The sequence below is a fragment of the Mchenga conophoros genome, linkage group LG10 (assembly GCF_057382185.1).
Source record: "Mchenga conophoros isolate Kocher_MC1m ecotype Shallow Benthic linkage group LG10, M_conophoros_male_GT1.1, whole genome shotgun sequence".
Lineage (NCBI taxonomy): Eukaryota > Metazoa > Chordata > Actinopteri > Cichliformes > Cichlidae > Mchenga > Mchenga conophoros.
The window spans coordinates 5,402,363-5,413,417 of record NC_140535.1 but is presented as its reverse complement, the minus strand read 5'-3'; the positions used below and the strand labels follow the sequence as shown (position 1 = coordinate 5,413,417).

The window sequence follows — 11,055 nt, the reverse complement described above, 5'->3', positions numbered from 1 at the left end:
ATATTAATTGATACGAACTGAATAGGGTTCCCATCGCTAAACATGGCTTGAACAGGATGGATGCCATTACAAATCTATTCTCCACTCTTGGATCAGGGGACCTGATATCATGTGTCCTGCAGAATAAATGAAGGGTTTGCATGAATTTGGAAACTTTAGTGTAAAATAAACTCTACCAACTCCAGGTGTATGGGGTGGCAGAGTGATGTTTTTTTTTTAATGTTTTAATTTTAATTGCAATTTAATTGAAGTAAACTGAACTGCCTGTACGTGGTTAAGAGACTGAAAAAAGAGAGTGACAAAAGGCTGTGCATGTTTCTTCTCATATCTGCTTTGTATAGTTCTTTAATGTACCGTGGTCATTTCTGGTCAACAATTGAACACAATTGAGTCTTTGCCTTCAGTTTGCCCGCTATAAGACTGGTGTTTCATATGGAAAACTGTGATTATTCATTCCAACTAATTGGGTTGCTTTGAAGGTAATATTGTAATGTGCATTCCTTTGAACTGAGGGTTGTAAAGGGGAAAAGGACAGCAGCGCATGTTTACAAACAGAATATTCCGCTAATATTAATTGCAAGGAAGTCTGTGCATGTCATTATGATAGGGGGCTGAGCCCCCTTCAAGGTCTAATCCCAGAATCGCCCCTTCCTGGACACTTTGATACAACATTGAAAGTGAGACGTTTGTGTGCGCTTTAATCTGTTTGATTGCAGTGAAAGTGTAGAAAAGATCAAATCGCCCGATGGAAAGTCAGGCAGGCACAGGCAAAACACAAAGAGCGGTTTAAACTGCTCTAAAAAAATGTAAATATCTAATAAGGCGACATATTCATAATTTCTCTCACACACGCGCGCTAGAATGCACATGCCTTTGAATTGCGGACCTGGCTAGCCCCCTGTTGGTCACCATGAATATTACCCATGATAAATCTTAGCTCGGAGTGCACGTGAGACATTCAGTCACTACTATTAATACACTTTGTAGATCAAGGAGCAGAATATTGTTACGAATAAAAACAGGAGTTTAAAATACGGCGGGATACTTTATGGACACGTGTGATAATCCCTTGAATTAAATGTGTTTTGTGCAAGACTGAATAATACTAATACTCCTTTAGGCTTACTCTGGGGATACCTTCAGATAAGTATTCATACAAGACTTTATGAGTGTTTCAAACACCGCCGGTTCATAAACTTTAAGGAAATCTACCTCAGTGAGCCGAACCTAACATAAGGCGCTGAAACGTGGCCTGGCTATAATGCAAGGACCTGGCTGTAAAATGGGACCCTTCCTCGGAATAAATGGGGTAAAGTTCGACATTCGCATAAGAAGGCTCTACTTCTTCTCTGGTGTTGTGTGGCAGCTTCACAGTGGGGCTTAACGCTTAAGTAACGACGCATTTGATTGGTTAGTCGTCTGGCTCATTTACCCAATTACATTACAGTTTGTTGTTACCAGGAAGCAGATGAAGCCATAGAGAAGGCTTAACCGATGCTAAGAAAAAAAATAAAAGGCTTAACCGATGCTCGGCTCGTTTTTATGTGAGAAATGGCGAGTTAGCTGGCAACATTAGTTCGCAACTGTGTCGGCCTGATATTTTAAAGCCTTCTGTCTCAGCGCTAGTAGAGACAGCGAACTTACTTGTAAGGCAGTGTCTCGACTACCTTTAGCTGCTGCAGCTGTCGGTAGTTCGATACCGCACAGCGTTGTTAAGTGTACAATTAGCATTTTTCATAAATACAAAGGATTGGGCGTTCGGTGTGATGAGTTAGCTCCCTTAAAAACGTTGCTTTAAAATGGCAAATACTGTCCTTGAAGTCGGTATCGGCGTTTTCGTTATTGTGGCGGTCTGGATTGTTGCTCTTGTGTTTGGGATTTTGCTGCTGAGAGCGCCAGGGTCCGCAAAGTGAGTGGCATAACAGCACACACACAGGCTTAACTCTGATGGAATATAGGAATATTTATAACGAAAAGCCGGGATAACATTTATCTCAATGGGCGCCGCATTTCCTTGAAATGCGCGCCACTTGTCTCATAGCTGGGCTCCAGTGCACCTAGGAGATAACACGTTGTAACCACTAATGAGGCTTCCTTGTAAATTCGGCATACTTTTGCATCACACAGTAACCACAGTGTAATCCCAAAAAATGTCTTCTGCTTTCCGCTGCTCCCTTTAGGGACCTGCAGCGGGTTATCTGGCTCCATTTCAGCCTTTCCCTACCATCCTCCTCTGTCTTTCAGTCCTCTTTCACTACATGCATGAAGCCGAAGATCTTTTTTTTGTCCTGCCTGACAGCTCCATCTGAAACATCCTTCGTCCAGTTTATCCACTGTCCCTCCACTGTACATGTCCCAACATTGTCAGGCGTGCCTTTCTAACTTTGTCCGTCCTGGTCACTCCTAAAAAAAAAACCTCAGCATCTTCAACTCTTTCACCATCTGTTCTGCCTCCTGTCATTTTGTTAGCACTGGCGTCTCTACAGCCAGATGTATGTGATGTATAGCAGGTCTACACCTACACCCCTCCAGGCTCTTTTCCACCTGTTCTCTACTCTCACTTTAGATTACAATGTCTTCTGTAAACATCATAGTCCATAGAAACCCCTGCCTGACCTCGTCTGTCGGCTTGTCGTACACCAATGCAGACAAGAAGGGGCTCAGACCCATCTGTAATCCCTATAATACCTGTAATACATGTCCTGCACCACCCTCACATACCTCTCTGTCACTCTTGACGTCCTCATGCAGTACCACAGTTCCTCTCTTGGAACCCTATTATATCATTTCTATAGATCTAAAAAAAAAAAAAAACACGGTGCAACTCCTGATTGTCTCTATACATTTACTCCCCCCCCCCCTTCAATGAAGCAGCTCATCCTTCATGACTACTCCTACTTCAATATACTCTCGGCCTTGCATTCCTTTCACCTGGTCTCTTGCACACACAATATATCTACCTTATGTCTCTCTATTCTGTTAGCCACTTTACCAGTCATTGTCCCCAAATTTATAGTTCGTAGAGTCATTTCCAGATTTCAGTCTTTCCTTTTTCTGCCTCCTAAGTGCCCTATTATACCTGCTTTTTGGTCCCTGGAGAAAAGCACCGTATGATAATGTTGACTTAATGCTTTAATGCCATTATTAGTTCACTGACTTGCGGCCACGTCCCACCCCCGTCAGCTGGGTTAAAATTACAAAAATTATAATGTCTCAAATATCATTAAGGGCTGGAGCTGGGTGTTTGAGAGGAGGCGAGGGACAGAGGAGGTGTTAAGTGCTCAAAAACAATCTAATTAACACCAAGGGAAGGGATTTTTGCACAGTCACCATGAGACATGCTGAGACATTGTTTTGCTTTATAGGCTACTCAGTGAGACCAGCAAAAATCAACTTTTCCATCAAAACACACGCTGCGTCACTGGTTGAGTGCTGCAGCGATACACCTTGCACTCCCTGCTGATTAACATTTGTGCAATTACTCAACATTGGACCATTATACCACTAAAGTCAGTAAAATTTGAACTCCTGTAACACCAAACACTGTGCAATTACAGTAAAGTTTAAATGTGTGAAACATGGTGCTATTTACTTGATTGGAAAGTTAACAACTTTTGAAAACCACAATAAAGGCTGCCATTGTTTAGATTGCTATTGGCTATGATGACATTAGCCCCAGGTAACCCTGCATGCCTTACAGATCATTAACTCAGTAGTGGAGACCTCATCCTCAATCCTCTGTCTTTGAATCCCATGTGTCTTCTCAGGTTAGGAGTTCTTCCTGTTTTCCTCTTGGCTCTCACGATCACTTTGGTGTTGGTGTTTTTCCCCCGCAGCCCAGAGACACCTCTGCCTTTCAAAGATATAGAGGTGAGCTTAATTCACTAATCACAGACACGTTAACATAATATTAAAGAGTGTGTCAGTGTCTGTATCTTTGTTTATTGGGTAACTCAACTCGGCTCCAAGTCTCATGTGCCACCTGGAATAATAATTAGTATGATTTTGCTCATCATTTTGTTCACTAGTTTTTACTGTAAATCTGCTGCAAAATCGATGTCAGGAAAACACAGAACACGATACCATTTATTGAAAATGTATTCATTAAAACAAAAACACATTTGCTATTATTATAAAACCTAGCTAGGGATGCATTGATTGATCAGTCACAGATCAATACTGCAGTTATCCACCATACTGAACAATATTCATCTCAGTGGCTTCCCGTGACGTAAATATTGCTGATTTTCACTAATAATATTTCACCAGTAGCTGAATTTGAGGCTATGAGTTGAGGGCATCTTTAAAGAGTTTAAGCAGAATTGAATCCTGCAACATGACACTGACCTAAAACATACCAGTAAATCCACCAAGAACTGGTTGAAAACTAAGAAATTGAGAGTCCTGGGGTGGCATTGTAAAGACCTATTAATTGTTGAGATGACTATTGAGAGTCTGCCACCACTGATGGTATTCTGCTATATTGCAGACTGATGTCAGAGACTGCTGGATGACTACAAAAAGCGTCTCTGAAGTTATTTTAGCCCAAGTCAAAGGGGGAAAACTGGTTATTAAGTGGTGGGGTAACCCTTTCCTCAGTTAGAACATAAAACAAGGTTCATTTTTGTTGTTTAGCTGTGATTAAAGCACTTTTCCCCCAGAGATAAATAAAAACAAGATTAGATATTAACATGTAAACCTTTTTAAATAAAGTGCTGAATGTTCACTGAGGTATCCAAATGTTTTCACATTGATGTATTTCAGCTGGCCAGTGTAATGTCGTATAAAAACTTGCATGTCTTCTCACACAGAGATTGCAGTTTTTGAAAACACATGGTATGGAAAGAGTGACACACATGTAAGAATATTTTGCAGACAAGTAAACTGGTAACAAAGATGGTGAAGAGGTGAATCACATTGCCCTAGAGCAAATAAGAAAGAGCCAGTCATTGGTGGCCATGACAAATGGTTTAAATGAACAGCTTATGTTGTTATAACCCACACTTATGCACTATAAATTTATAGTTTGGCAATAAAGCCACTGACAGCACTCTTTACACTACACCATATATATTTGAGTGCTTATGATATTGTGGGCTAGGCTAGACATTCAATAGTTCTGTATTTTTTAAATTTTTTTTTAGTATCCCTCAACTGTAAAAGGCTGATACTGCTGTCACCCTGCTAGGTGGGCAGTGTGGACAAGCAAATTTGTAAATGTGATAACTTGAGAACAAAGTGACGTAGGATTTTCAAACTAATAACAGAGGTAGATCTACTAGGAGGCTGCTCAGTTTCAGTTAGCCTGCCAGAGTATGGTTTGCTTGTTTTTGTTTAGTTTTTGTTATTAAAAAATGTTTGCTTCTGGTTTGGTTTTAATAGTTCAGTACAATTCAGTTCAGAAAATCAGTACAGTTATTACAAAAAACTCTGTATAATGGCTTTTTTCGAGCAGTTGACTCACAGTCTTATAGACATCAGCAGTCGCAATAAACACATCCATCAATTCCTTTTTTAATTTTTAATTTTATTTTACTTCCTTTTCCAAGTTCACAGAATTTTTTGTTTTAATTTTTTTAAGAATCTAGTTTTTTATTTTAGTTATTTAAAATCCTTTGTTTCAACATCTAGTTTTAGTTTTATTTTAGTTTTAGTTAATCATAATAGAAAGTTGTGGCTCAGAGAGTCTGATTGCTGTAAGCATGGAAGTAGTGAGGTGACACTCATACGTAATACTGCATAATGCCTGCACTGTCACAGACAGAAGGCAACGTGACTAAAAGAGCCCCTGATCAGTAGGTTCATCCACACCTGGTTCAGTCGGAGTCAGATTTATTAAGAGAACAATGCATGCAGGTATGTGTACATGTGTTGTAGAAATCAGATGTACTTTTTTTTTTAAATAAATAAGGTCCCAGAACTTTACAATTGGTGTGTCCCTACTTGTGTTTCCTGCTTAATGACAACATAATGTAGTTCATTTAGAAATGATGGGGGTCTGCGATGTCATCAGTCTTGATGTAAGGCCATATGGCATTCATTTCCAGCCAATATATTGGGTGCAGAGGGAAAAATGAGGATTTAGAGCCCACAAATTAACAGCAAGCTTTAGCTGAATGTTTATCTCATGTTCAATACATTATGTTATTTATTCAGTTAATTATAGTGCCTGCAATCCTAATTCTCAAAGACAATTTTATCATAGACGGTGTTATTATGTAGAAAGGTGAGTTATATTTAGTTCTAAATGGCAAAGCTCTGATCATGCAGGGTTGTAAAGTAAAGCATTCGCTACATTCATTTGTACTAATTAAAGATCTACGTTCTACTTAGCTTTAAGATGCAGTGAGTGTATATAAACAGCCGATGCAGAATGAAAGCTTAATTTTACTGTAATGTAAGGCAGTATCTGCACAACACTGTATGCCTGTAAATAGTGTCAGTGTGTGCACTTCTGTGCATGTGCTTGTCGTAAAAGGCCTGGTCTGCTTTATCTTAGACCAGCAGCAACACAGAACAAACACTCCCCCATGCTGCCTCGGGGTCGTGCCAATAAGCCGGCTAGATCTGCCAAGCAAGCTGCCACCCCATAGAAATAGCAGAGCGGAGCAGCATTCTGGCCAGCTCATGTTTTATATCCTTTGTGCAAAGGCAGATACCAGACCAACAACAGAGAGAGGGGGAGGCAGCAAAATCAGACTTCCTGGATTTCTGTACAAGGTTTCCAAATAAAATGAACCTATGCTGACTAATTATCACACACAGGTTTTCTTACTTCTCAAGTCATTATTGAGACGCACATTATTTCCCATGATTTGAGATAAAGATTTTTAAAAAATCAAGTCCTAAAAAGGGTTCTCTCATCATCATTTTTACAAAAACCTCAAAACAGAAAGATGCCACCAGAATTCAAATATTATAATAGCAAGACGCAAATTGCTTAAAGAAAAGAAAAGAAGAAAAAGAGGCGTGAAGAACATCTTCATCTCCGTTCTTTGGAGTATGTAGTAACACCTGTAGAAAACAGATCATCTACCCTCCCCCGTAGGATCCAAAACGGTATTTAAATGAAGGCAGATATGCATGTTAAGGTAATAAATTGATCTACTGGGCACAGTTAGTGACTTTTTGTGTTTGTATCATGTTGTGATGTACACTCATTTTTAGCTAATACACACAAAGACACACAAAACTTTGTAACCTATCTGCAAGCAGAAAGATAAGTGAGAGAAAAGAATGTCTAGCCTCCTGTTAAAGAAAAGTAAAATATCATAGTGCCAATTAGGCCAGTCTTAGAGCAGGAGTGGGGGTGGTTTGTACCACACCCCATAGTTCTCCCACCTCCCCCACCGCCTGCATGCTCACACTGTGCGTCCTGTGGCACATTAATAAAACATGGGCCGCTTTTTGGGCTCCTGCTTGCTGCGTAATTGGCAAATTAAAAAGTGAGATGTGTTAAATGCACCTATAAGAAACAGCATACATCAACCCCACCTCATGCACACCAGTGGGTTTACACGCGTGCACACACACACACGCACACACCTTCTCTCATTTCACAGCAGACTCTGTGAAATCCTGTTTAAGACTGCAGTAGAATTGCAGCTCTCCTCCCATTATTTAGCTTAAGGGCGTTTTCTCCGTTTGTCTTCTTGTATTCATGATCCAAATTATAACATGCAGCCATTAATGACGTGCTGATGAATCTTTTTGATGGCAAATTTTAAAAATCCAAACTTCCCCTTATCCACGAAACAGCATCATCAGTGTGGCAGATGTGTTGTTTTTCTGAGCCCTGCATCTTGCTCGCTTCACATCTCTTAATTGACATGTTGCTTGGGTGAGCTGCAGTGCTGTGTTGTTGGTGTCCCTGCTGATCATCTGTCTAGATAGGGAACAGCAGGATTCCAAAATAAAGAGAAGCCCGAATCAGCATTAAGTTGTGTGAGAGCGAAACAACAAACATGTTTTCAATCACAGCTTATTCCGTGAACAAACATAGCATCAGAGGTTTGATGACCAATTCTCGGCCAGTGGTTTAAAGTGACATGACCCTTCCAGCATGTTCAACCTATTCCACCTATTGAACTGATTTTCTTGTTATGCTATCTGGGATCATTTTTCTATGTGTAAGATAATAACGGGCTGTGTGGCTGGATAAGTTCTAAATGTGCACAGGACTTCTTTTAATGAGAGTCTCTAAGCTTATATAATGGCAGCTTTGTAACAGCAGGGACTCAGAGACAGCATTTAATATGAAAAAGTGCAGCTGGTTGTTGTGCAGTCTGTTAAAGGAGGTCAATTTACCACAGACACCCGTGCATTACATCAAATTAATTATTGCACTAAAAGTGTCAGATAGTGAACTATTAGTATGGGGGAAATGATCGTTTCCAAATGCAAAGAGAAACAAGAGTACAGCAGGGATTTTTTGTCTACTGTTTGAACCCAAAAGTGGCTGAACCCATAGAAGGTCACACTATATCACACTATATACTGAATACTGTACTACCTGCTGCCTTTAATAGCCAGCCAGTGGTGAACACTGTGAACACACAAAGTGTTCACCACTGTGAGTGAGCGTAGGCCAGAGCCAGCAAGAAATAGATCTGTCTCTATGCCTGCGAGTCAGCCTGCATCATGGTTTTCTCCCATCTGCCATATAACGAACTAAACTGAATGTTCACCAACACCAAATTAACTAGAAAGAGATCTTTGAATACTATATGTATTTATAGCATCACAGTTAACCAAATGTTTCAGGCTTGTCTGAGTTATGGAGTGATGTAGTTGTCAGAAAAGGCTTTACTGTTCAAGGATCTCATTGTTGTTTCCATGGATGCTTTTAACAAATAGGGCTTGACAGATACTAATAAACTTCAAGTCATTTTTTCAGCACTTCTTCATAAAGAGAGACTAAAAGCTATTGTGGAGCCATATTTGCTCTGTATATGAAGGGAAAATGTATAGCATATGGAGCAGTGGTTTGTGCTTAGTAAGACTAGAAAAGCACCATACAAATGCTAGTCCATCCCACTCCTTTGATACAGGTGCTCTTGATTATTGCTCATCGTTCTTCATGTCACTGCTTACAACACTCATCAAACTTGTCTGAAGTAGGTGAAAGCACAGATTGTGCCAGAATATGCAATGCAATCTGAATTTGGGGGGAAAAATGTGAAAATTGCAAAAAATAAATAAATCCAGCACCGATTTGGGGAATTCAGCGATTTCCGGCCACCTGAAGCCAAATCAAACTGTGTTTCCTGTCAAATGCTCAATTTTGCTCTGCCTCCATAGTTGACAGCAGTCATGAGGTTGTTGGTAAAGAAAGCCAGGTTAAGCTTAACTCGACAAAAAGAAATCCAGATAATGTTTTACTATCCATAGAACAATTTAAGAAATGTTAAATGAGTGACCTTCTAAAGTTGATTTCTCACTGAGAAATTTGCACTTGAGCCTTTATGAAAGCCCTACCATGACATCTAGTGGCTAATAGAGGAACTTTATGTATAACCCTGTGTTTTCCATACACTAGAAACTACAAACTTCTAATGGATTTACTTTATTTTGCTCTGTAGATAGTGGACACCTTGTTCATCGGCCGCTACGTGCTTCTGGCTGTGGTGAGCACCATCTTTCTGGTGGCATTCTTTGTGCTGCTTCCCTTTCATTTCCTGGAACCCGTGTATGCCAAGCCCTTAAAAACACACTAGAGTTGGCGCCTGAATCACAGGCTGATTTACCCAGTCTGACAAGTCCTGAAGACCCCAGCCTGCCTTCACAATAGATTGTGGAACACATGTGAATGGAAGATCCAGTTTTGTCTTAGCACTGCTGTTTGTGTCTTCATGATTTTGTATACAACAATATAAATTGATATATTTGGGTCAAGTTTTCATATTTTGTATCACTTAGCACAAGTAATGACCACATCCTTTAAATTTTGATGCATGTATGGAACAAGCCAGTAATTCTTTGTCATTCAACTTTTTCATCCAACAATAAATAAATAATTAAGTATGTGATTATGACTCTCAAGTTTTTGCTTCTGATTAATTTCTGCAGTACTCTCAAAGTACGGTAACTGATAATTGTGATGGTACATGATGCACATTTAGCCCAGAGTGAAAATTGCTCAATTTTCCACGATCTGCCATTTACAGCTGCCTGAAGCTGGAAGTTCTTCAAACAGACCGACTGTTGATATACCACATTATTTAGCTTGTTTTTACAGGATCTGATTCATGTGGTGCTAGTAAAAAAAAGTCTATAATTTGACTGATAACCAGAAAAGAAGTCATGGATTATATATTTGGCAATCAAAAAAGTACTGTGTGGATTATTTTTGCCTTTTGTTCTTTTGCTTTAAAGCTCAAATGTATGCTGGCGTAATATGACTTGTGTTTTCCAGAGAAGCGTTCCTAAATTGGACAGTTGAAAAAGCTTAAATAGGACAAGGCAAACTATAATTAGACTTCGCAATGCAAAACATAACCTTGTAACTATATTAGGCAGAGCTTTTTTTGCCTGTAAAACAGGCCAGTTGGGTTTACTTTAACCTAGCACCAGTTGCTGAACATAAGCATGCCCAGCTATCAGGGAACACCAAGAACTGATCGTGATGCAGGCTGGTTGTTGGAGGATTTTGCTGCTGCAGTGTCTAGTGACCACAGACGTGGACTGAGTGCTCTGATGTTGAACAGACATTAAAGAAAGTTAGGTTAGGAAAAAAAGACTCCAGACACGCTCTTGGAGATTAGCTGTTGAGGATAGCAATGATACTCTTCTAAACTAAGATTTTCTAAATACACATTTAAATGTAAGTGTTGGATAAGTCAATCATGTCATATCGTGTAAAGTGTTGTCAGTACATTGAAGAACAGGGGGATGCATTCACACAATTCCACAGGGTCGCAATAAGCGGATGATTCCATAGAGTAATGAGCTTTTGCAGTCCAGAGGCTCAATTATAAACACTTACCCCCCTCCCGCCTCCATTTTAAAAGTGTGAAGCCTGAGGAGACATGGAGTGGAATTCCAACCAGGCCGATG

The 11,055-nt window shown here is 39.9% G+C and overlaps 1 protein-coding gene across 1 annotated transcript; it reads left to right on the top strand.

The window, feature by feature from the left end:
• Positions 1 to 1,469: 1,469 nt before the first annotated feature.
• On the top strand, positions 1,470 to 10,028 carry tmem218 (transmembrane protein 218). The gene is made up of 3 exons (XM_085287904.1): positions 1,470 to 1,909; positions 3,768 to 3,870; positions 9,582 to 10,028. Exons 1-3 carry the CDS (start codon positions 1,800 to 1,802, stop codon positions 9,714 to 9,716), a joined length of 348 nt encoding a protein of 115 aa, XP_085144030.1. The 5' UTR covers positions 1,470 to 1,799; the 3' UTR covers positions 9,717 to 10,028.
• The last annotated feature ends 1,027 nt before the right edge of the window (positions 10,029 to 11,055 follow it).

Excerpts from the sequence above, each read along its gene's own strand:
- tmem218 (XM_085287904.1), top strand. The coding sequence starts at position 1,800 with ATGGCAAATACTGTCCTTGAAGTCGGTATCGGCGTTTTCGTTATTGTG. Across the intron at positions 1,910-3,767 it reads AGAGCGCCAGGGTCCGCAAA|GTTAGGAGTTCTTCCTGTTT; the intron begins GTGAGTGGCATA and ends GTGTCTTCTCAG. Across the intron at positions 3,871-9,581 it reads TGCCTTTCAAAGATATAGAG|ATAGTGGACACCTTGTTCAT; the intron begins GTGAGCTTAATT and ends TTTGCTCTGTAG.